At 37.9% G+C, this 20,512-nt stretch overlaps 6 protein-coding genes across 14 annotated transcripts in view; 3 read left to right on the top strand and 3 right to left on the bottom strand.

Annotated features, from left to right (window-relative positions):
- The first annotated feature begins 385 nt into the window (after positions 1 to 385).
- On the top strand, positions 386 to 2,977 carry LOC105280373 (protoporphyrinogen oxidase). Its single transcript, XM_011340881.3, has 2 exons — positions 386 to 2,140; positions 2,321 to 2,977. Exons 1-2 carry the CDS (start codon positions 1,034 to 1,036, stop codon positions 2,642 to 2,644), a joined length of 1,431 nt encoding a protein of 476 aa, XP_011339183.2. The 5' UTR covers positions 386 to 1,033; the 3' UTR covers positions 2,645 to 2,977.
- On the bottom strand, positions 2,470 to 4,673 carry LOC105280374 (transcription initiation factor TFIID subunit 13). 2 transcript variants are annotated; one of them, XM_011340882.3, is made up of 4 exons: positions 4,338 to 4,666; positions 3,820 to 4,057; positions 3,646 to 3,747; positions 2,470 to 2,605 (listed from the first exon to the last, which is right to left on the bottom strand). In XM_011340882.3, the coding sequence occupies exons 1-4, from the start codon at positions 4,362 to 4,364 to the stop codon at positions 2,601 to 2,603; spliced, it is 372 nt and encodes a 123-aa protein (XP_011339184.1). In that variant the 5' UTR covers positions 4,365 to 4,666; the 3' UTR covers positions 2,470 to 2,600. The 2 variants fall into 2 exon arrangements, with proteins under 2 accessions (XP_011339184.1, XP_019887555.1); XM_020031996.2 differs by lacking the exon at positions 2,470 to 2,605 and having other exon boundaries at positions 3,282 to 3,747; positions 4,338 to 4,673.
- A 115-nt stretch (positions 4,674 to 4,788) lies between these two features.
- Positions 4,789 to 6,235, top strand: LOC105280369. Its single transcript, XM_011340876.3, has 5 exons — positions 4,789 to 5,111; positions 5,203 to 5,335; positions 5,399 to 5,519; positions 5,594 to 5,723; positions 5,920 to 6,235. The coding sequence occupies exons 1-5, from the start codon at positions 4,982 to 4,984 to the stop codon at positions 5,982 to 5,984; spliced, it is 579 nt and encodes a 192-aa protein (XP_011339178.1). The 5' UTR covers positions 4,789 to 4,981; the 3' UTR covers positions 5,985 to 6,235.
- Positions 5,985 to 10,599, bottom strand: LOC105280370 (A-kinase anchor protein 9). The gene is made up of 15 exons (XM_026973045.1): positions 10,530 to 10,599; positions 9,845 to 10,446; positions 9,519 to 9,766; positions 8,897 to 9,399; positions 8,624 to 8,812; positions 8,414 to 8,557; positions 8,127 to 8,326; positions 7,879 to 8,041; positions 7,509 to 7,800; positions 7,195 to 7,427; positions 6,957 to 7,100; positions 6,724 to 6,888; positions 6,500 to 6,645; positions 6,264 to 6,393; positions 5,985 to 6,173 (listed from the first exon to the last, which is right to left on the bottom strand). Exons 3-15 carry the CDS (start codon positions 9,622 to 9,624, stop codon positions 6,084 to 6,086), a joined length of 2,505 nt encoding a protein of 834 aa, XP_026828846.1. The 5' UTR covers positions 9,625 to 9,766; positions 9,845 to 10,446; positions 10,530 to 10,599; the 3' UTR covers positions 5,985 to 6,083.
- Positions 10,600 to 10,913: 314 nt separating this feature from the next.
- Positions 10,914 to 16,485, top strand: LOC105280363 (band 4.1-like protein 5). Of its 2 annotated transcripts, XM_011340863.3 has the most exons (7): positions 10,917 to 11,794; positions 12,178 to 12,325; positions 12,430 to 12,606; positions 12,710 to 13,405; positions 13,490 to 13,923; positions 14,384 to 14,815; positions 15,257 to 16,485. In XM_011340863.3, the coding sequence occupies exons 1-7, from the start codon at positions 11,645 to 11,647 to the stop codon at positions 15,386 to 15,388; spliced, it is 2,169 nt and encodes a 722-aa protein (XP_011339165.1). In that variant the 5' UTR covers positions 10,917 to 11,644; the 3' UTR covers positions 15,389 to 16,485. The 2 variants fall into 2 exon arrangements, with proteins under 2 accessions (XP_011339166.1, XP_011339165.1); XM_011340864.3 differs by lacking the exon at positions 14,384 to 14,815 and having other exon boundaries at positions 10,914 to 11,794.
- Positions 16,486 to 17,545: 1,060 nt separating this feature from the next.
- The window catches only part of LOC105280364 (kinase D-interacting substrate of 220 kDa), a 34,013-nt gene continuing 31,046 nt past the window's right edge, over positions 17,546 to 20,512 (bottom strand). For all 7 annotated transcript variants that reach the window (XM_011340869.3, XM_026970972.1, XM_011340866.3 and 4 more), the window contains one exon: positions 17,546 to 18,996. In XM_011340869.3, the coding sequence (XP_011339171.1) occupies positions 18,245 to 18,996 (752 nt within the window). In that variant the 3' untranslated portion in view covers positions 17,546 to 18,244. The remainder of the gene's footprint in view (positions 18,997 to 20,512) is intronic.

Here is a 20,512-nt window from a genome sequence, read left to right as displayed (position 1 = left end):
GGGCCACCAAAGTCCCCACGCGCAGTCACTTACGTTCTCACGCGTGAAGTTAGCTGCTGCACCGTTCGAGCGCGCGTATCTAGGCGTTCGTTACGATTGTTGACTGAAATTATTGAGAAATAATCTTTCGAGATTCGATGATGTATTAATTCTTAATATTGCATATAACTTATTACTTATATGAGTAATAATTATTTCTTAAGGGGATGCTGGAGCTGCTAGTGAACTATTTTTTAGTTAGAAAAGACAAATGCAAGTTTTTAACTTTTTTCCATTTTGAATATAAAGTCCCGTAGAGCGGGCTTTCTTTCTATCTATACTTCATTTGTGGAAAAGGATTTTTTATTCTGCACAAGCAATAAAGAGAATTTTCGAAACTGCAATTACCATCGCTATAGTGAAAAAATAGTTCACTAGCAACTCCAGCATCCCCTTAACCTTACGTTTAATATCTCTGTGCATGTATTCTGATACTTATAGCTAAAAATTGTCAGATGTAGTTCACATACACACACGTATTCGTAATACGTACGTGTTCGATTTAAAAGTGCCTTACTTCAGACGCGACATAGATAATACGAAATGTACTTTAGACGATTGACATTTACGGCGCCTTTGGAAATTTAGCATTCCCGATACGACAATAGAGAAAAACGCTTTGCACCGTTTGCACCGTGACGCGATGATCAGATGATAATGCAGCAGCGAAAAAAAGTGTGCGTGTGGAGAACATAACCTGCAATTTGCTACTGATATTAATTTATTAATTTCTGTTGTCTGCAAATTTTAATGTAATGCGAGAATATGTAAGCTGCATTATCTAGTTACTAACAGATTACTGATTGTAAATAATTTAACACATATTTATACAAATTTTACACAGTATAAGCACAAAAAATTCTGATTTATCTTATTGTATATATTTAAATATATAAAATTATATACAGAAGTAATTGATTAAGATATTAATTTCGCGTATATTCATTTTATCTCAGTAGTTATACTAAGATCATTTTGGAGTACATGTAACAAAATGACTATAATATTAGGAGGTGGTATATCTGGTCTATCAGCAGCGTATTATGCTGCTAAAAATGCGAAAATTACTTCCATTAATTTGCTGGAAGCGTCCAATCGCCTGGGTGGTTGGATACGCAGCAGAGTATCGCCAAATGGAGCAGTCTTCGAGCAGGGACCAAGAACCATCAGATTAGTTGGAGCAGCTGGAAAGAACACTCTTGACTTAGTAGAGGACCTCCAACTGACTGATAAGTTAATTCATATCGAATTAAATCATCCCGCAGTAAAAAACAGATTGATTTACTCAGACGAAATATTGCATTTGCTTCCCACCTCGTTAGCAGGTTTTTTCAAAACTACTTCACTGCTGAATCGTTCCTTGATAAGTTGCATATGGAGCGATCTGAGAGCACCCAAAGTATCCAAAGAGGATGAAAGTATACACAGCTTCTTTCAGAGAAGATTCGGCCAGGATGTCGCGGACAATCTGATCAGTCCAATAATCTGTGGAATTTGCGCGGGGGACGCGCGTGAGATAAGCGTCAAGTTTTTATTTAAATCTCTGTTCGAGGCGGAGCAGGAGCACGGATCTGTAGTGAAGGGTATGCTGCTGAATAGACTGCAGAGGTCAAAAAAAGGTGACTCGGCAGGCACAAGCGATGCCGAATCCGCGGTTCCGCATGGAGGTTTGGCGGCCAGAGCCCAAGCGAAACGTTGGACATCATGGGGCCTGCAGGGAGGACTCGAACAATTGCCTCAAACGTTAGCCGACAGTTTAAAGGAACGGGGAGTGGAGATACAAACTGGGAAGAAGTGCGAGAAGCTCACGTTTAAACCGGACCACGTGGAACTGTCGGTCAACTCAGGCGGTACTCGGGAATGCTCGCGCGTGATCTCGAGTATATGTGCTAAGGACTTGGCCGAGCTGGTGCAGGAGCAACATCCCACGCTGTCGGCGGAATTGAAGGCGATACCCACCGTGACGGTAGCGGTAGTCAACCTCGAATTTCAGGAGAACGTGTTGCCGTTGCAAGCGTTCGGCTTCCTCATACCTCCGAAGGAGAATCTTCCTCTGTTGGGAGTGATCTTCGACTCCTGTGTATTCCCTCAGAAATCCACGGTAGATATTTACCACAAAGCAGCATTGCTCAGTTGCTTAGAATACTCGTTCCTTAATTTACTTACAGTCCAGTGTCCCTTCTTGTTTTTATTAACATTTTTTTATTGCGTACAAAACTGCTTTACATCGATGTGTAGCATCCTTCGAACATTCTCTATGTACAAAACTTTATGATTTCAGGTGTTAACAGTAATGATGGGAGGCGCGTGGTTCGAGAAATATTTCGGGCCTAATCCGACGGAGGAACAACTGTTAAAAACGGCAACCGACCACACGCGAGACATTCTGTGTATTGAGGAGGAACCAGTTGCACGTAACGTTGCCATTCTGAAGGATTGTATTCCGCAGCACGTAGTGGGTCATACTCAACGTGTAAAACGCATCCGTGAATACATTTTCGAACACCGCATCCCCCTCGGGCTGTGCGGTTCCTCGTACGACGGCGTGGGACTCAATGACGTTATTCTGTCAGCAAAACAGGTGGTTCGTGACATCGTCAAGTAATTGTGGTATTGTGTGCTCGAGAGATTCATATAAACACTGCGAGGACTAGTAACAGTGTACAAAGTGACTGTGACATGCAATCAACGTGCATTCTTAGCAACTTCTTCTGTAACAAACCATGCAAAAGATATGCAAACCTGTATTAAAAAAACGCAAACAAAATTTTTCAGAAAATGCAATGCAATAGAGAAACTCCTGGGGGTGATGAGAATTCGAATATTATTATCGTTCTGTTTAATCCATCATTTATAAACAATAACAATATTAAATAATTATTCGGTCACTATGCGGACAATAGTTATGCAGAAATGGAATAAACTGTATTTCCTGTAAGGCTGTATTTGTATTAATTGTACATTACATGTATGTATCTACTTATAAAATACAATATGTGCACTAATTAAAATTAATAATATCTGAACGAGATATAATGTAAGATCCAACTAAGAACTAAGAGTCAGTAAAAACACATTGTTTTTAGACCGTCAATAGTTTGGTCCGCAATAGTGATAATATATGAAAGAGATAAAGTATCTCTCGAGAATTATAATATATTGGTCAGAATGAATTCTGTATCAATGCAGGATTTAATATTTAATATCTTTTAAAAACATTTTTGTTACACTTTTTTTCTTTCTTTGCATCTAAGAACTTAAAAAGCAGTGTTCGCTGACGTATTCGTGACGGAAGGACAATTTTGTACTTGCAAGCGATCACATATTGCTATATTGCAAAATAAAATATTGCCAAGCAATGCATACATGGCATAACTTATAAACAATATTTGTTCAAGAAATATCACATTAAGTATGCCAAACAAAGAAATTATATTAATACTACTTCCACATGAATCATGCTGTGATATATATATATATATATAATTATTCAAATTATTGTAAATAATTCAAAACAGTATAAATTAACAAATTAACTTATAACAGATTTTTATACAATCAAGATAAAAATGACAATACAACGGACAATCTAATCTTTGACAGTACCTGCATATTTAACTTCATCGAATGCTTTTCTTGCTTTCTTCAGTTCTTCATTCATTGTTAAAAGATCTTTCACTCTGGCATATTTTCTGGCATCTTTTCTGACTGCAAAATATAGGTAAATTATAAGTAAATGTTTCTATATATAAAACAATAGATGCATCGCACACAAGTTACCTAGAAATACAATATCCTCTACTTGAACTCGTCCTGTGCGCCCAATTTCCATAGCTTTGTGCGTCATATCCGTGATGAATTCAATAACCAGATCTTCTATCAGATCAACACTTTCTGTATAAGGATTTTGATCATCGCCAAAGCCATACATCATGCAACGTAACTCCTTAGAGAAGAGCCGCTTCCTTCCACCAGGTAGAGTACCACCAATTGGAATTTCTGTCTCTTCGTCCTCAAACTATTGAAATGGTTAAATACGTTCAATTGGACACAAAAATTAATCGTAAAAATTGTCCTATCAATGATTGCACAATTGTCAAAAAGTATATTATTTGTTTGTTATTAAAATTTACTGTCTGAGTATAATATATATTATACAAAGTATTTTAAATGAAATTGTACATGTTTGTTTTTCAAAACGTATTTCTGAATTAATAATTGAAAGATCCTTTTTTAGCACATAATAACGAACTATAAAAATCTAAATTTTACAAGAAAGAATGTATAAAAAGCCTAACCTGTTCAAAAGTTTCTTCAGCAGACATGTTGTATAGGTTAAACAAGTTCAACTTGGATCAATTTTAATTAACGTTTAATTAGCTGTTTAACTTTATATTTTTTTGTTCTCCCTTAAATCATAATTTTAATGTTAATAATAACTTTTGAGATAATGTTTTCACATTACATAGAAATGTAAAAGACAAAGATGTTTATGATGATTCGATAATACACGTGTCAGTAAACTTGACAATAAATCTTTGTGAATTCATATTCATATTCATATTTGACAAATTTAACATTACACTTGACTTTCTCGATTTTTCAACAGAATTTAACTTTGAATATTTATTTTAATTAAACTACATGCATTTTAGCTTTATCTATTATCTTTATCTTTTTTAGTATTCTGAAAATGTCTAGATCGAAATTCGCGCCATGAAGTTTAGAGAATAATATTCTTCCTGAGTTGGCCACCCTGCATTCTCGTGCTGTTTGTGTAGAAGTTTGTTTGAAAACTCAAACTTTTATCCGAATCGCAAGTAAAGAATGTCTTGACTTGATATGTAAAATATGTATAAAAGATAATACATCACTACTAGAGAGAGTGCAATAAATTAAATTTTGGAGCACTCTTATCTACCTTGCTTTAGTGCAACTTGATATGGACGACATAGAACGTTTTATAAAGACTCTGCAACGGAGAAGACAGGCTGATCAGTGCAAGCTGGAGCACCTTGACGTGGCATCTGATGAACACAGGAAATTAATGAAAAAAGTGCGCGATCTAAGCAGTACGTATCCTTTAGTGTGCTTAAAATTTTTATTTGTGTGATATTTCTGTATAAGACTGTTGCGATTGCATTGTGAATGTCGAATTCGCAGAAAAAATAGAACAGCGCAAGGAGAACATCACGAAGCATCTCAACATGATCACGGCGCACAAGCATTCCATACACAAGATCATACACTCAGCAAACGATATTTCAGGCTTGCCAGTTCCGCATGATTACGCACAGTACGTGACAGCCTACCCTCATTTTCAAAGAAATATCGGTGACATTTGATTTCACTCTTGCAGAGACATGAGGACGATGTTTACTGACGTGATTGACTTCTTGAACAACGGAGGAGACACTTGTAAAGCTCTCGGCGATGTGAAGGAAAATAACATGGATCCTGTGGAGCTGATTCAAGCCGTGGTAAATATCAGAAAATATTTCGATATGAAAAGAAAAATGTATATATATTCCGGACTTCCTGAACTGTTTTTCAGACAACATGCACCGAAGCTGCCGGAAAGCAGTTGTATCAAACAAAGTGCAGTATTACACAACTGGAAATGTTGAAAGAAGACATAGCAGTACTTCAACAACACATCTTGAACAATAGCGATACTGTTGAAGGTAATATTTTATTTTTTAACACAATTATATGTACAGTTGATTATTTAAATACTCAGAGTAGTGCACAAGTTTTTTAAATAATAAGAAAAGAGCAGTTATGTTAATGTTATTTATTATTATTAAGGTATTTAATTAGTTAAGGTAGGGCAATTAATTAAGTAGCAATTAAGGTAGAATAATATAAGATTATTTTCAGATGCAAGTATCAGCTTGTCTTTCAGTAATGGATCAACGGACAGTGGATCGACTCTCATTAAATAAGTACGTCGATTATTATTTATTGCAACCATTCACAGTACAGAAAATATTAAACGGGTTTCCGTGGAAAAGCTACATTTCGTACATATCTGTCGAACGTTATCAAAGTTTCATGGCAGTCATGTATTTAATATTATCCAGTTGGTCGTCCAGACTCAATTTTAACATCACTAATCGAGGGTCCACGACTTCCTGAAAACAATCGTGTATATTTTTGTAAAGTATTAATAAATTATAGATTATTTGATTAACAATTCCTTTTCACGACTGCTGTTCGCTTACTGAGAAGTGGGTAGTGACTTGAAATGCGTGTTGCTGACTAGACAGTGCTTGTTTGTTTGCGTAACCATACGGAGCATTTCGGCTGCTTCCCAATTTCTCCATCTGGGCAGTTCTTAAAGCCAACTTCTCACTGAGAAAAATTAAAAAGGAAATTGAACAAGTAAAAAGTAAGACAATGGATTATTAAATTCATGTTATAAACAAATTACTTATTTATAGTTATATAAATCATTTACCTTGCTAAATTTAGTTTCTCTGCCGTTGTGTTTTGCCTTCGCGCCAATGCACCAAAATGTGCATCGACTTTTGCTCTGTGCTCGTTTTCAATATTACGAGCTTCTTTCAGCACCTTGACAGCTTCTTCATTTTTCGCAAATGCTACCTGAATTATTTAATCTTCTTGATACTATATATGTAATTAATTTCTATTATCTGCACATATACAATTAATTGCTCTTACTTGCGTGAAATTTTCAAGATCTTGAGCGCGCGTCAAAAGCCGATATTCCTTTTCTTCCAGAGTCTGCTGTTGCATTTCGAGATCTTTGATCTTCTCTTGCCATTTCAATCGTTCCTGATTCGCAAATGTAGTAGCATCCTGAGCTGCTTTTATAGCCGCTGCCAACTACATTTCTTTCTTATTTACATATATTTAATGTGTATTTATTGAAAAAAATTTTCTCTTTAACCTACCTCTATTTTTGTAATATCGTCCGAATTGATCTTTATCGTTCTTAGGACCTCATATTGTTTCTTTTTAGCTGCGATTACCTCTTTTTCTTTTGTCAAAGCCTTTAATTGCTTTTCTTGTTCATTAAACCAAGATTCCTTTAAGGCCTTAGAATATTATAAAGAAAAAAAGGCGTTTCTGAGAATATTATAGTTATATTTACAGCAATAATTAAATAATTAAATTATATCGAGCAAATACCTGTATATGATTACGCTCCCATTGTACTTTTTCCTCAAATATTTCTCTTTCGTGTGACAGGAACTCCTCTCTTTTCTTTAACGTTTCTAACGCCTCGTTGAGCATAGCGCTCTTCTTCTCCAACTCAAGAGCCAACTGTGCAACATGCGAGTCCAATTTGTCAGCTACTTTCATCATTTTCTCACGTTCCTGTTCTAGTAGTTCCCGCTGCTTCTTCATTTCTACATTTCGTACTGCGGAAATACCGTATGTGCAAGGTCAATAAAAAATTGCAAGCCCTACTTGTAATAATTTGATCGAAAGATTGGCCATACTTTGTACGTCTTCTTCGTTAGTCTTCAAATAGTATTCTCTTAACTTTATACTTTGGTCGTCTCTTTGGTCAGTCTTTTCTTGCACGTTTTTCATATTCTCTATAATGAAGTCAGCTTTTTGTAACAAAGTCTGTAAGTCAGTCTTATGGGTCGCTATGGTTGTCATAGCTAAATTCTCTACCTCCCTCATTTTCAATATACTCTCCATTGTATCAAAATGTTCCTTCTGTAGCAGTCTTATACTTTGGGAATGGCGCTCATAAATTTCCTCTATAAATTGCGCATGCTCCTTCTGATAAAACAATTAACAATTGTTGAACTAATGTTTACTAAAGTATACGTAATCATTGATGCATTAAACATTTTATACCTTCAAGGTTTGTATTTCTTCCTTGTAAAACGTTTCAATTTGCATCTTTTCATTTTTCAATTTTTCGATCTTCGTTTCGTAATCTGCCTCTAAACATTCGAGCTCCTGTTGCATTCTCTTCTCCAATGTGTTTGTTCTCTCTTGCAGGAATCCTATTTGCCGCCTAAGAGAAAATTGTGTGAGTAATTTATGAGAAGAGGATGCTCATTAATAATTTTGTATTCACTCTTTTTTTGCTCTACACTTACTTATAGGACTCGTCTAGAATCATAATCTCATTTTCATATTTTTCATTCAAGCTATGTATCGTTACTGACAAATGAGATTTCTCCAGTTCCAATTTCCGTATGGCAGTTACGTAACCGCCCTCATTACACATTAAATTACCATGCGCGTCCCTCGAATTTTTATTCACATCAGCATTAGTTGACACAACCATTGTGTTGTACTGCAAATTATAAGATTGAACATATGTCTTTAATCTTGCAATAGAAATTAATTTATATGCAGGTCTTTTTTTCATAGAAAAATTTACTTTAGGATAATCTTCTTCAGTTTTTCCTTTTTCGTGTTCACTCGTTCCAATTTTCTGACCATCTGATAATTTCGTCGATTTTTCCTTCTCATGTGGCACTGCTTCGATTATTCTTGATTCGTTCTCTTGCTGCGTGTTTGCTACCTGTGGCATACAATAATTTGAGATAAAATCATCTTTATTATATCAATAATTAAATCAATCGCTTACTTCTTGCATAATCTTATCGGAGCTGGACCTTCTGTGCTGGTTAAATAATTCTTCAGTAGGCCTATCTTGAGTATAATCGCTACTTTTATCTTCTGCTGTCTTTTTAGGTTCCAACCATTCCGGTAAATAGTCTTTGCTTTCTGATTTCTGTCTATTTGTGTCTGCAGATACTGCACGTCTTTCTGCTGCCTTTAAAGTCAGGGAAAAGTTATTTTCAACACAAACATAAGGTAAAATGGAGTATCGCAAGCATTCATTTTAAAAATAGCTTACTTTTGGAACTTGTTCCGTTCGACTAAACGTGCTTGAAGAAAATAATCCTAGGGGATCATTAATTATTTCTGAAGTTCTCTTGCCTCTACGAGGCTCTCTCGTTCCAAAAGATGTTGGCGCATATGTTGAATGTTGCGATTGTGCTTTAGAGACTTCAGTTATGGTCGATATTTTTTCTTCTGACTGCATGGACCTTTTACTGGCATTTGACTCTTTTGACGGAGACGTGTGCAATGTACTCCCAAACAAATCTTGCATCAGAGACTGTTTTTTTGTCTTATCTTCTAACGTTTTTGACCTATCGATTCCTGTAGCACTTAGTGCAGATGTCAAATTATTTTCTTTCTCATCAGGCTTTGAACTCGATAAGGATTCATTGGAAAACTTTTTATCAAACAAGTCATCTATTATACTTCGTTTATCTCTTATTGCCGTTGGATTCTTTTGGCCTGTTGGCACATCCTCTTTATCAATTAATAGATTAGCTATTGGATCATCTTCATCTACAAAATAATGAATAATAATAATGTAATTTATATGAAAACATAAAAAGAGAATATTAATTTTAGTATTTTATTAGAAAGAAATAAAATAATCTACTGATTAATACGTCAAGTAGAACCTGCAAATGTGATTCTCTTTTTGCCATCATCCGGTGGATTCCTTTTAAATGTGGTACCAAACAGTTTGCCATCCAGGCTATCCATGTCCTCCACCGTTTCTGCCATTCTGTTACTTTCGCAATTATTAGTAAAATGTATTAGAACTCAGTTCGTATAAATGTTAAGTTATGTCAATCATTATTTCAATCGTGTATTGCTGCACGTTGACAACGATCGAATCGGTAATGTATTATATGCACTTTATTATCTGCAAAACGCATCGTGAAAAAGATAATCTATGTATGTACATTTGACATCAATTGCCAATTGTGCTCGTTATTATAACCTGTGTGTATGTAACCGTGTAACTGATCGTGTCGTTGATTATCGACTAGAAACATTCCTCTTTCAATGGATTTCGACAGCTTTATCTCTCCCCTTTCCCCACCCAGAGCCATCCGTCGTTTAAGGTGCCGTTTCATGCAGCGAAATAATCGCCGCGAATGATGGTCACGTGATCATTCGCTGTTCGCTAGCGAGTAATCGCTGTTCGCTGAAAAGTTTCAGCTTGTAGCGAATATTCGCAAGGAGCGAATATGTCTGTTCCAACTAAGAATGTTAACTTTTCAAATTGAGTTGCAGACATGCGTATGTAATTATTAAATCTCAAATCTTCTAAAACGAGATTAGGTAGCACAGCATGAAAGAATCCATGCACTTTCCTTTCTTGAAAAATGGGTGCTATCCAATATTTCTTTTTACAATATCTTTTTTTTCCACTTTTTCTCAAATGTAAAAGTGTAGCTGCAACTGCAGCAGCTTTTCTTTTCTGTACAATATAATAATAATTTGCTTATTGTACATATGCAATAACCACTGCAGTTGGTGGTTATACCAAGTCCAGTTTATAACCGACTCGTCGTCCATTACAAAGATTTCAAGATTTTCCTATAAAGTAATAATTTAATCTATGTTTGTTAAATATAATATTTAAAAGCATTTCAAAACAACTATGTATAATATTTTCTTACTATTGTTGACATGCAACCATACAGATGTGACGCTCACAAACTATTCGCTACTCGCTAAAAATCATTCGCAGTGAAAAATTCGCTGCATGAAAAGGCACCTTTACCTGCATTCTCTCGTGCAGGGCATCTATCACGTAACTTTTCCCCTAGGATGGAAAATGAAAAATGAAAATTTCTTTATCTCAGCAGCAAATCATAACGTAAAAGTTCACGCGAAATTTTCATTTTTCATTTTCCATCCTAGGGGAAAAGTTACGTGATAGATGCCCATAACGTAAAAGTTCACGCGAAATTTTCATTTTTCATTTTCCATCCTAGGGAAAAAGTTACGTGATAGATGCCCTGAGAATGAAACAAGAATATATCTAGGAATATATTCGGAATATATTTGGAAGGAAAGAAACAGTAAAGGAGTTAACGTTTAAGAAAATAACGAAGAATAAAAATTAATGTACAAATTGTGTCATGTATTGTCATAGCATTCGTAATATCATTACAAAGTAAACATTAACCATCGAGTATACCAACACACAGCTCAACAGATCGGTTCATAACCTCCAGCGTAAAGTTTGATATTTTAATAATAATTTCTGAAATATTAATATGAATAGTTTTTCGTTTGCATTACAAGATTCATCAAATTTCCTGATTTTCATGATGAATTTCGCAACGACCGTCGCGAAGATCCACATTTTTCGGTACGTAACGCAGTAACTTTTGCTCCGAGAGTTGCTGCGCCTGCACGGGGCCGCGATTACGTTACATGATTACATGCCCGTCTGCCCAAGGTGTATTCAGATGTATGCATGCGATAGACTCGTGGGCGCGGGTCGCGTGGATCTGTCGTGGATTTGTTGCGGCTGTGCGATTTGACGACGATCCCGCGTAACGACGAGGCAACGAACGAAGAATGTAGCAGCGTACTCGCGTTCGAGTCGGCAACATTTTGCGGGAGCGGAACCGTTTGACGCGAGACTGCCTGGTCGCGTTATCGCGACAGTGAGGTAGCGGGAGAGTGGGCGGATCACGCCGCGTCTCATCGGCAGGTCGATGATCAGCGTTTGGCGCGTCTCCGTGCGAGCTCGGTGGGCGAACGACCAAGGCGAAGGGCCAAGATGCTGAGATTCCTGTCGCGGCGAAGGGGGCGCAGCGTCGGCGGCCAGACCGCCTCGCAGATTAAAAATCAAAGGCTGCCCAGCAACAAGAACGTCGTGCAGTGCAGGGTGGTGTTGCTGGATGGCACGGACTTACCCATCGAATTGTCAGTAAGTTATCAGAAAGGGGAAAGGAATGCGAAGGAAGACATCACGGTTAATGAGGCGCAGCGATGCAATTATGCTGTGTAACGTGACAGACACGGTTGATCAAGTTTGTTTGATGATTCCCTGTAGCGCTAGGGAAGAGATAAGATGCATTCAATCAGTAGTCCAACAGTGATTAATTATGAAAGTGTCAAAGTCTCTATTGCGAGATGTCATTGCAAGACATCTCGTCTCGTGTCTGTTTTTATTTCAGAGATGCTGTTATAAATCTTGCATTAGAATCTAATGTGTTTGTTCACGTGAAATAAGCTTGGTTTTTGTACTTATGTAATATTGTACGTGTGTACACTAGCACAATGTTTTGTAACTGTTGATCTTTTTTGCAGAAAAAGGCCTTGGCTAGTGATTTATATGAGCAAGTGTTTTATAGCCTAGATTTAATCGAGAAGGATTACTTTGGACTGCAATATACAGATAGCAATAATGTACAACATTGGTTGGATCCTACAAAACCCATCAAAAAACAAGTCAAAAGTATGTATCAACAATTTCCATTTTTTTTCTCAAGATAAATATATAATATAGACGTAACAAAGTTATACGATGTATTAAACTTATACAATCGCTTTGTCATTTAGTTGGGCCACCCTACACACTGAGACTGAAAGTAAAGTTTTATTCTTCGGAGCCAAATACACTGCGTGAAGAACTGACGCGATATCAGTTCTTCCTCCAGTTGAAACAGGATGTTTTGGATGGCAAACTTCACTGTCCTCATCAGGTTGCGGTTCAGTTAGCTGCCCTATCTCTTCAATGTAAGCATTTGAACGATATCATCCATTGAAATTAAACTGCAGCTTTTTATATAATTTGACAAAAAAAGCCATTTAATAAAATAAAAATGCATTCTTATTCTAGCTGAACTAGGAGATTACGATCCCACTATACACAGTGCTGCGACGGTCTCAGAATTCCGTTTCGTGCCGGGTCAGACGGAGCAGATGGAGCTGGAGGTGCTGGAAGAGTACGTTAAATGCTCCGGCCTTAGTCCGGCCCAAGCGGAGTCTGCGTATCTCAGCAAAGCCAAGTGGTTGGACATGTACGGCGTTGATATGCACATCGTCCTCGGCAAGGATGCGTGTGAGTACTCTTTGGGATTAACCCCAACCGGGATCTTGGTCTTCGAGGGCGCGCAGAAGATAGGCCTGTTCTTTTGGCCGAAGATCGGTCGTTTGGACTTCAAGAAGAAGAAGCTGACGCTAGTGGTCGTAGAGGAGGACGACGAGGGCAGGGAGCAGGAGCACACGTTCGTATTTCGGTTGCTGAACGAGAAGGCCTGCAAACACCTGTGGAAGTGCGCCGTCGAACACCATGCTTTCTTCCGTTTGCGCGCACCGGTCAAGGGCGCGAGCAGTCGCCAGAACTTTTTCCGAATGGGTTCACGCTTCCGTTACAGCGGCAAGACGGAGTTCCAGACGACGCAGCTGAATCGCGCGCGCCGCACCGTGCAGTTTGAAAGACGACCGAGTCAGAGATACGCGCGGCGGCAGAGCCATGTGCTCCGCGAACGACAGCGTCAACAGCAAGTCGAACAACCGCCTTCCTCACCTCCAGGTGAGATCTGTAGAGGAAAATTCAAGTTAATTATTTCACACGAAATTTTTCAATTTCTAATAATATGAATTTTCATATTTGCAGCCTCGGAAGAGGAACCCCTGCAGCGTCAGCCAAGCCGATCCAGTACAAAGTCATCGGACTCGTCGAGCGTTCAGGGCACGTCGTCGCCTCTAGTGGACTCCTTGTTGAAGTCCCTCGCCAAAGATCAACAGCCTCTAGAAGCCAGGAACCAGACGACGGTCGCCGGTAACGAGAAAGAATCGGAACCTATGAAGACGAGCTTGACGGTCGAGACTATGACGAATCAAGTGCAGCTGGTGCCTAATAATCAAGTAGGCGGAACATCGACACTGCCTCCACGGACACCAATCCCGCCGGAGTCTCTAAAATGTAACATACTGAAGGCGACTCTTCTCGAACAGGGGAAAAATTCGAATTTGATCTCCATCACGTCCACGGACGGAGTAATCGCGAAGAAGAATCAGCATTCGGACGCGGCAACGATCGTTTCTGTGGTAAGCATCACCAGTCTTCTCATTTTCATTAGTGTTTTATAATTATTTTTGTCTACATTATTGTATACACGTGTATCCTTTTTATATGTAATTTTCATATTATTGAGTTGATCGAAGTCTTTTTTTTTTTAGCAAAATTTACATTAATTCTTCATAGAAAATTTTGCATTTGAATTTTGCTAAAAAGGTCGGTTGACTTTCCGGTCATCCCAATATATGTTTCTCTCCCCCGTTTTTCTTGTATTTTATAGCTCTTAAAAGCAATATATTTTTATATTGGTATCGTGTGTTAGTCAGTTTTATGACAAGGTGTTCAGAATCGATGGCTTATTGAACAATAATTTTGTGAAGATTATTCTTTTGTTGCTGTTTATTTGTGTTATACATTTTACTGCATTTGCTTTGTATCGCTAGCTGCTAGCCATAATGTGTTCGCTTTCTTGCTTTCTTCATCAAATAGGGCGGCGATAAACTGACGCTCTCTGTGAGCGGAACTGCAACGGCGGTAAATCCTTCCACGGACGACGCCGTAACCGTAACGCATTTCTCGTTGGACAGCTGGGGCCAGATCGAACAAAAGACTACGCCGTTAAGTCCGAAAGTATCGAATCAATCGCAGAACCCCTTCAATCCGTTCACCAATGATACGTCCAGCAATGACGCGTCCAACACACCGGAAGCTTCCGAGGAGGAGGCGAAGCCGGAAGACGACAAGAAGAAAAATACCAATCCGTTTATAGACTCGAATCCATTCCTGGGCATACTCAATCCCTTCAAAGATTTACAACCGGTTACAGTGGAGAAAAAGATTGAAGCGGACACGGAAAAAGCTGGAGCACGAGTTGTTAAAACCGAGGAGATACAAACGACTACCACGACACTCACACACAAGGTCAGTTACACACTTCTTATGCTTGCAGCTATAGTCCCATCGCATCGTCCCATTTATTACGTAAGCAACAATCTCGGTTTCACCAAGAAAACGGAAAGCTTACTCGAAGAAAATACGTACAAAAAATTTATTGTTTAAAATTATGAGAAGAAGCAAAAAAGAGGAAATATTTTATTATAGAAGTAAGCTATATTCTCTTGGTGAAAACATAATGAAAAATTTGCTTTGTCTCCCATCGTGAGAGTCGTCTGTGCATACATATGAATCGTGAAGTCTCAAACATCATATTTGTTTCTATACTCGTTATTTAAATTATTCAAATATTATCATTGACATCACTTCAAGTGTCGATCAACATTAAAATTGTAATATATTATTAGTGTATTAATTATTAATAATAGCAAAAATCAATGTCGGATAATAAAGAGATTCTCTTTGCAGGATGAGAGCCAGGCGGCATCGGATATTAGTCCCTGGTTAGTGGCGGACCCGTCGCAGAGCCCGGCACCTGATCAAACACCCACTAAGCATACAGTCATCACGAGAAAGACGGTGATTACCACGCAGTTATAAAATATTTATTGAATACAAATTAATATGTCGATATACAACGTGCGAGCAAATGGCATCAAATCTGGTCTTCCTCGGACTGCCTATATCTTTTTTACTTAAGGCGTTTACAAAGGTATTACGTGACACGTTAGTATATGACAAAATTAAAATTACACATGTACTTATTGAAAAGCAAGATTTTTCCATGAAAAAGTCCTAATTGTACTTAAGTATAAAAGCAGGATACCATACACACATAGACGCGTACGCGCGTGCACGCATCCCACGCATACACAAACGCACTCGCATACACGCAAACGTACCGTATCGTAGGCTTTGCTTGAGTCATTGCCATAAATGTTTATGCTGATTAGTAATGACCGTTGTATGCCGACTAAAAATTTGCGTATTGAGGCAACTTTTCGTTCATAGTATCGCAAACATTCCTTAATTAAGTAAGATGCATTTATCGGAAGCTTACGTGTAATAAAAGTGTCCTTACAACCTGCCAGCATGTATTACAAGTACATGTTTAAGGTCAGGTTCGTTTAGTATAATCATTTTCTACGCTTTCCGCAATTTTGTGTTCTCTTCTTTTCTGCAATGAGAATGGGCGTATACTCCGTCTCGTTTAAAGTACAATGAAATACAGTTGAAATAAAGGTCCACTGTAATTACGCTATACGTATACTGCCCATACTCGGATATCAATTCGCTGCATTTACAAAATAGTATTTCCCTATTTGTATTACTTGCCACTGTGCCTTCGAATGTGACATAAGACGAACGAACATGCGATTATGCGAATATTATGGGAACAAGAAAAGTTCACATTCGCGACTACGACTGATTAAAAATATAAGTATTAGGTCCCATTACAGTAATGTCATATAAATTACATAAATGATCGATATGTAAGTAGATCTGACCGAACGAAATCTTTGAGAACATTTTCGGCGAGAGATCGTGGACTCGCTGCAATGAATGAATTAATTAATTCTAATCAAATGAGCTATTCTCTCTCCGTGAGATTTGTCTCGATGATGTATTTATGTATTATAATAATGACAATAATTGATGATAAATGATGAATAAAGAATTATTATGTGATGCCACCAGTCTTAGATAAAGCATAATTCGTGCCCCAATTATACGAGCTATAACGATACTCGCGTTCAATGTTCCATCGCCATCTAGAAGGAAAACCGAATTTTTGTATATAACACGGTACGTAGTTTTCTTGAGATTTTTTAAGCAATTTGTTCCTCCTTTGTATCATTTTTCAACATGCCATAATTTTGATATGATTTTAAGTAGACGTATCTACTTGTGCTGTATCGTTATTACGTTATTAATGTACAAGACGTCCAAGTTCAATCTGTACGATATTATAACATTCCATTGTGCAACGACGACGTGGCTGTCACCTCGAAGTGATATGACGTTTCCACGTAGTACTTAATACAATGCCGCGCATTTAATTAATACGAGCGGGAGACACCGTCAGTGTACTTAATTAGCATGTAAACGTTCGTAAGGGGGAGCAGTTGGCCTCTTTAACTGTTTCAATTTTATATTGCGTTCCGTAAGCCTAAACTGTACTGTATCTAGTTAGTTAGTTCAACACGGTAGTATTTAACGTTATTGCAAAACGTATTATATTCGGTTGAGTATTTTATTGAATATTTAATGTCAAAAAATGAGCGATATATGTATACTATGATTTCAAAGCTAATATATCTACATTCATACACATATACATATATATATATATATATATATATATATATATATATTTACAATACTGTAACGAATTCTCGATACCCTGATGTATTCCGTCCTAAAGTGTCTTGTACACTCAATGTTATGCATGATTTTTGCTTTTAATAAAACAGATGTGTATATAACATGTTTCTCGTGTTGCGATTATTAGTGCATCATAATGTTCAATAAAGAAACAGTGTTACGAATTAACGAACAAATATTAAAACGAATATATATATATATATATATATAAAATAATTAAGTATCTAATAATTAAATAGTGCGAACATTATTTAGTTTAATATTATTTAACAAAATCGCGCGGAACATAATATAAAAACGTCGGAAATACATAAAAAATATTTATAAAATTATTTAAGTAAATTCTTATAAATTGTTTTACGAGTTATTTTCAGGTATTCCATTTATTTATTCAATATGGAATATCAACTGGATATTCTTTATGGAATTGATTACATATACAATCTATAATTGCATACTCACTGGCTATTCGATTGATCGTTTCTTTAAAATATTCTCTTCAACATTTTTACTTTTTCAGTCACCTATTTGCAATGGCATTGTGAATTGACGTAAATCGCTTATTACTAGATTCGGGATACACACTATACATCGGGAAGTGTTCCTCATTACTTCACTTTACGTACGTTTCAATAATAAAAAGAAAAGAACGTCAATAAATATTCGCATTCGTAAACGTGTTAATAATTTACACGGAATGACTATCATTTCAGAGGCGTGCGCTTCAGGGACGTCTCGTTTCGCTAGAACTGCAAAAAGATTACAGAACCGTGAGAAGGAGTATCACTTGTCCCTCATTCAAATTCATCAAACGGATGAACACGTTTAACAGTTCGACGCTGTAGAAAGATAAAACCGCACGCTCGCAGCTCTATCCGCTATTTACACGCAAGAAACTGGTATCTTATCTCGACACTTGTATCATTGAAAAAAATGTGTGCACATCTCCGTAGCGGATGCCAGTTTTATTTCATCTTCAAACTTTGTACGTCGGTCAGTTAAGTTGCGCACCGTGAGCTATCGCGAGTTGAAGCGTGCCTGACGCTCGAGCCTGACGGGGAACGGCAGGTGTCAGACAGGCGTCTCCGGGTTGTCCCAATCTTGCCGGTGCGCCGGCCGTGCATTCAACGACTCCCGTATCACCAGACCCGCGGTATCAGAACAATTCACATTCGCGCAGTGTTCTCCATCTCGCGGTAGACTCCTACTTGACGACGGCGAGCTGCTGTTCTCCGCGCTACAGTCGTGCCTGAACACGCTGTCCGATTGGGAGTGCGTCGGCGTGGACAACTCGGACACCAGCGGCGTGGACTCGTCGTCGCTCTCACCGGTGGGCACTGGGGAGCTTGTCGGCGCGTTGCCGACCAACCGGTCTTTCAATTTCGATAGTTTCTCCAAGCTGGGTGTGGGTATCGGTATCGTTATGACCGCCTCGTCGTTCAGAGTCGAGGTCGAGCGTCTCGCCTTGATAGGTATTGCTGACGACGTGGTCTTCAGCGGTATGTTGTTGCCCATGTACCTCTCGTCCGTCGATTTGGACCTGAACGCGGGTTTCGGCGACGGCGGCGGGGAAACGAATAGCGAGGATGGTCTAGTGCTGACGTTGCTGCCGGTTCTCTTGAGGGTTTTGTGAGAGCAGACAGACCGCGTGCTACGCTGAGATGCGAGGCTGCGCTGCGAATTCGTGCGGTGAAGGAACACCGTGGAATCGTGCGAGCTGTCGTCCGAACTCTCCGGCTCGTCGTTCACCGGCACCCAATGAAACAGCGGATTTGCTTGAAGCAGCACGTAATCCGTGTCCGGCACCGAGGTGGCAACGGGTCCTAAAACAGATCTTCATATCATACCCGTTTCATAATGCACATCATGTTTCTATAATAGATCTCTTTCGAATATCTTTTCGTGAATCTTTTTGTGAAGCTATATTCGACGCTTATATATAACGCTGATACTTGATAAAGTCATTTTTGAGATTGAACTTTTTAACAAGATATATAGAAAATGAAAAGTTATATGTAAAAATATGTCAACGCGTTATTGGCGAGAAAAGGCATGCTCATTCCAATTCTTTTCAGTAATCCTTTAATCTTAATTTTTAACTTATGAAACGCTTCCATTTAGGATGGTGATAATAACTGAAGATACAAACTGCAAAGAAGGTAATGTCAGATGTGGTTTGCAAGAAATTTTATTGCCACTTGCTCTCGTAATAACATAATACTGCTCATAACATAGGACTAATAGTCTAATAGTAATATTCATACACACGTCGTGGACCGGAATGACAGAACGCAATTTTCAATTATAGTACGATTACTCTAGACACATACAGCTGCTTTAAAAATATATCTCGTGTTCGTTATCGCCACAAGTTGCATAAATATTTTCCATAGAAGATATTTCTCATTTTATCAACATTTTAATAACACGTAATTTATCACAGTCTTTTGTACATTAATTGTTCACAAAAAACACCGAACAATTAGATCAGAGTTCGAGAATGGTATCTCTGATATATTTTTTCCTTGCATTATACTTACAAATGCAATAAAATATAGTCAGTATGTTAGTCGACATATTTCATTTAACTATATTTTTTGGCTTATTCTCAATTTATGGTTGACGAAGATTTCTTCCAGAATAATCGACTGAATCTAACATTGCACAATTCTAAATATCTCGCAGCTTTTCTCTTCTTTCTCTCAATATGGCACTGACATATACATTGATATTAAACTAGCTTATAAAATGATCTATGTTACGCTAGTTCTACGAGTACGCATACAATAATTCTAGTTTTATTGTTAAGTTAAGTGGCCTTCATTTTGGACTTTTGCGATATCGCGTGATATCGCGAAACGCGACACAGGTTTCTTTCGCATTGGCACATGTATCATGAGAGTCTGAGGAAAACGTATATATTTCTTCAGAGATAGTCTTTTATATTTGTAGCTTATAAATGGCCTTAAGATAACGGAAGTCACCATCGAATCATCGTATCTGTACATTCTTTGCCAATAATACTGTCAGGTAATGTTCCACGCGCATGTAGATGTACAAAGAAGACTATCAAGATAAGACGCAGTATGTCAATTCTGTTTTCTCTTTCTTTCTCTCTTTCTTTCTTGCTCCACAAACTGGCAAGTAACACATTCTACCGTCTTCGAATGGCGGCGATATAATGACGCCAAGTCGTCGCACATGTCGATGCCGTTTGATTTTCTGCGACATGCGGAATGTGAGCGATCTATCTGGCCGCTTTATACATCGTCATCATCATCGTATGCCTGATCTCTGACTCGACTTAGAGGTTAGCACCGAACTCGATGGAGATGTCAC

This window comes from Ooceraea biroi, chromosome 1 (assembly GCF_003672135.1).
Source record: "Ooceraea biroi isolate clonal line C1 chromosome 1, Obir_v5.4, whole genome shotgun sequence".
Taxonomy (NCBI): domain Eukaryota; kingdom Metazoa; phylum Arthropoda; class Insecta; order Hymenoptera; family Formicidae; genus Ooceraea; species Ooceraea biroi.
The sequence above is the reverse complement of the archived record's forward strand: the minus strand, read 5'-3'. Positions and strand labels throughout refer to the sequence as shown.

Coding starts and splice junctions, on each gene's coding strand:
- LOC105280373 (XM_011340881.3), top strand. CDS start 1,034: ATGACTATAATATTAGGAGGTGGTATATCTGGTCTATCAGCAGCGTAT. Junction 2,141..2,320: donor TATTCCCTCAGAAATCCACG/GTAGATATTTAC, acceptor TTATGATTTCAG/GTGTTAACAGTAATGATGGG.
- LOC105280374 (XM_020031996.2), bottom strand. CDS start 4,364: ATGTCTGCTGAAGAAACTTTTGAACAG. Junction 4,058..4,337: donor CTGAAGAAACTTTTGAACAG/GTTAGGCTTTTT, acceptor CCATTTCAATAG/TTTGAGGACGAAGAGACAGA. Junction 3,748..3,819: donor AGAGGATATTGTATTTCTAG/GTAACTTGTGTG, acceptor TATATTTTGCAG/TCAGAAAAGATGCCAGAAAA.
- LOC105280369 (XM_011340876.3), top strand. CDS start 4,982: ATGGACGACATAGAACGTTTTATAAAGACTCTGCAACGGAGAAGACAG. Junction 5,112..5,202: donor AAAAGTGCGCGATCTAAGCA/GTACGTATCCTT, acceptor TCGAATTCGCAG/AAAAAATAGAACAGCGCAAG. Junction 5,520..5,593: donor TGGAGCTGATTCAAGCCGTG/GTAAATATCAGA, acceptor ACTGTTTTTCAG/ACAACATGCACCGAAGCTGC.
- LOC105280370 (XM_026973045.1), bottom strand. CDS start 9,624: ATGGCAGAAACGGTGGAGGACATGGATAGCCTGGATGGCAAACTGTTT. Junction 8,327..8,413: donor CTGAAGAAGATTATCCTAAA/GTAAATTTTTCT, acceptor TATAATTTGCAG/TACAACACAATGGTTGTGTC. Junction 7,428..7,508: donor TAACGAAGAAGACGTACAAA/GTATGGCCAATC, acceptor GTATTTCCGCAG/TACGAAATGTAGAAATGAAG.
- LOC105280363 (XM_011340863.3), top strand. CDS start 11,645: ATGCTGAGATTCCTGTCGCGGCGAAGGGGGCGCAGCGTCGGCGGCCAG. Junction 11,795..12,177: donor ACTTACCCATCGAATTGTCA/GTAAGTTATCAG, acceptor TCTTTTTTGCAG/AAAAAGGCCTTGGCTAGTGA. Junction 12,607..12,709: donor AGCTGCCCTATCTCTTCAAT/GTAAGCATTTGA, acceptor TTCTTATTCTAG/CTGAACTAGGAGATTACGAT.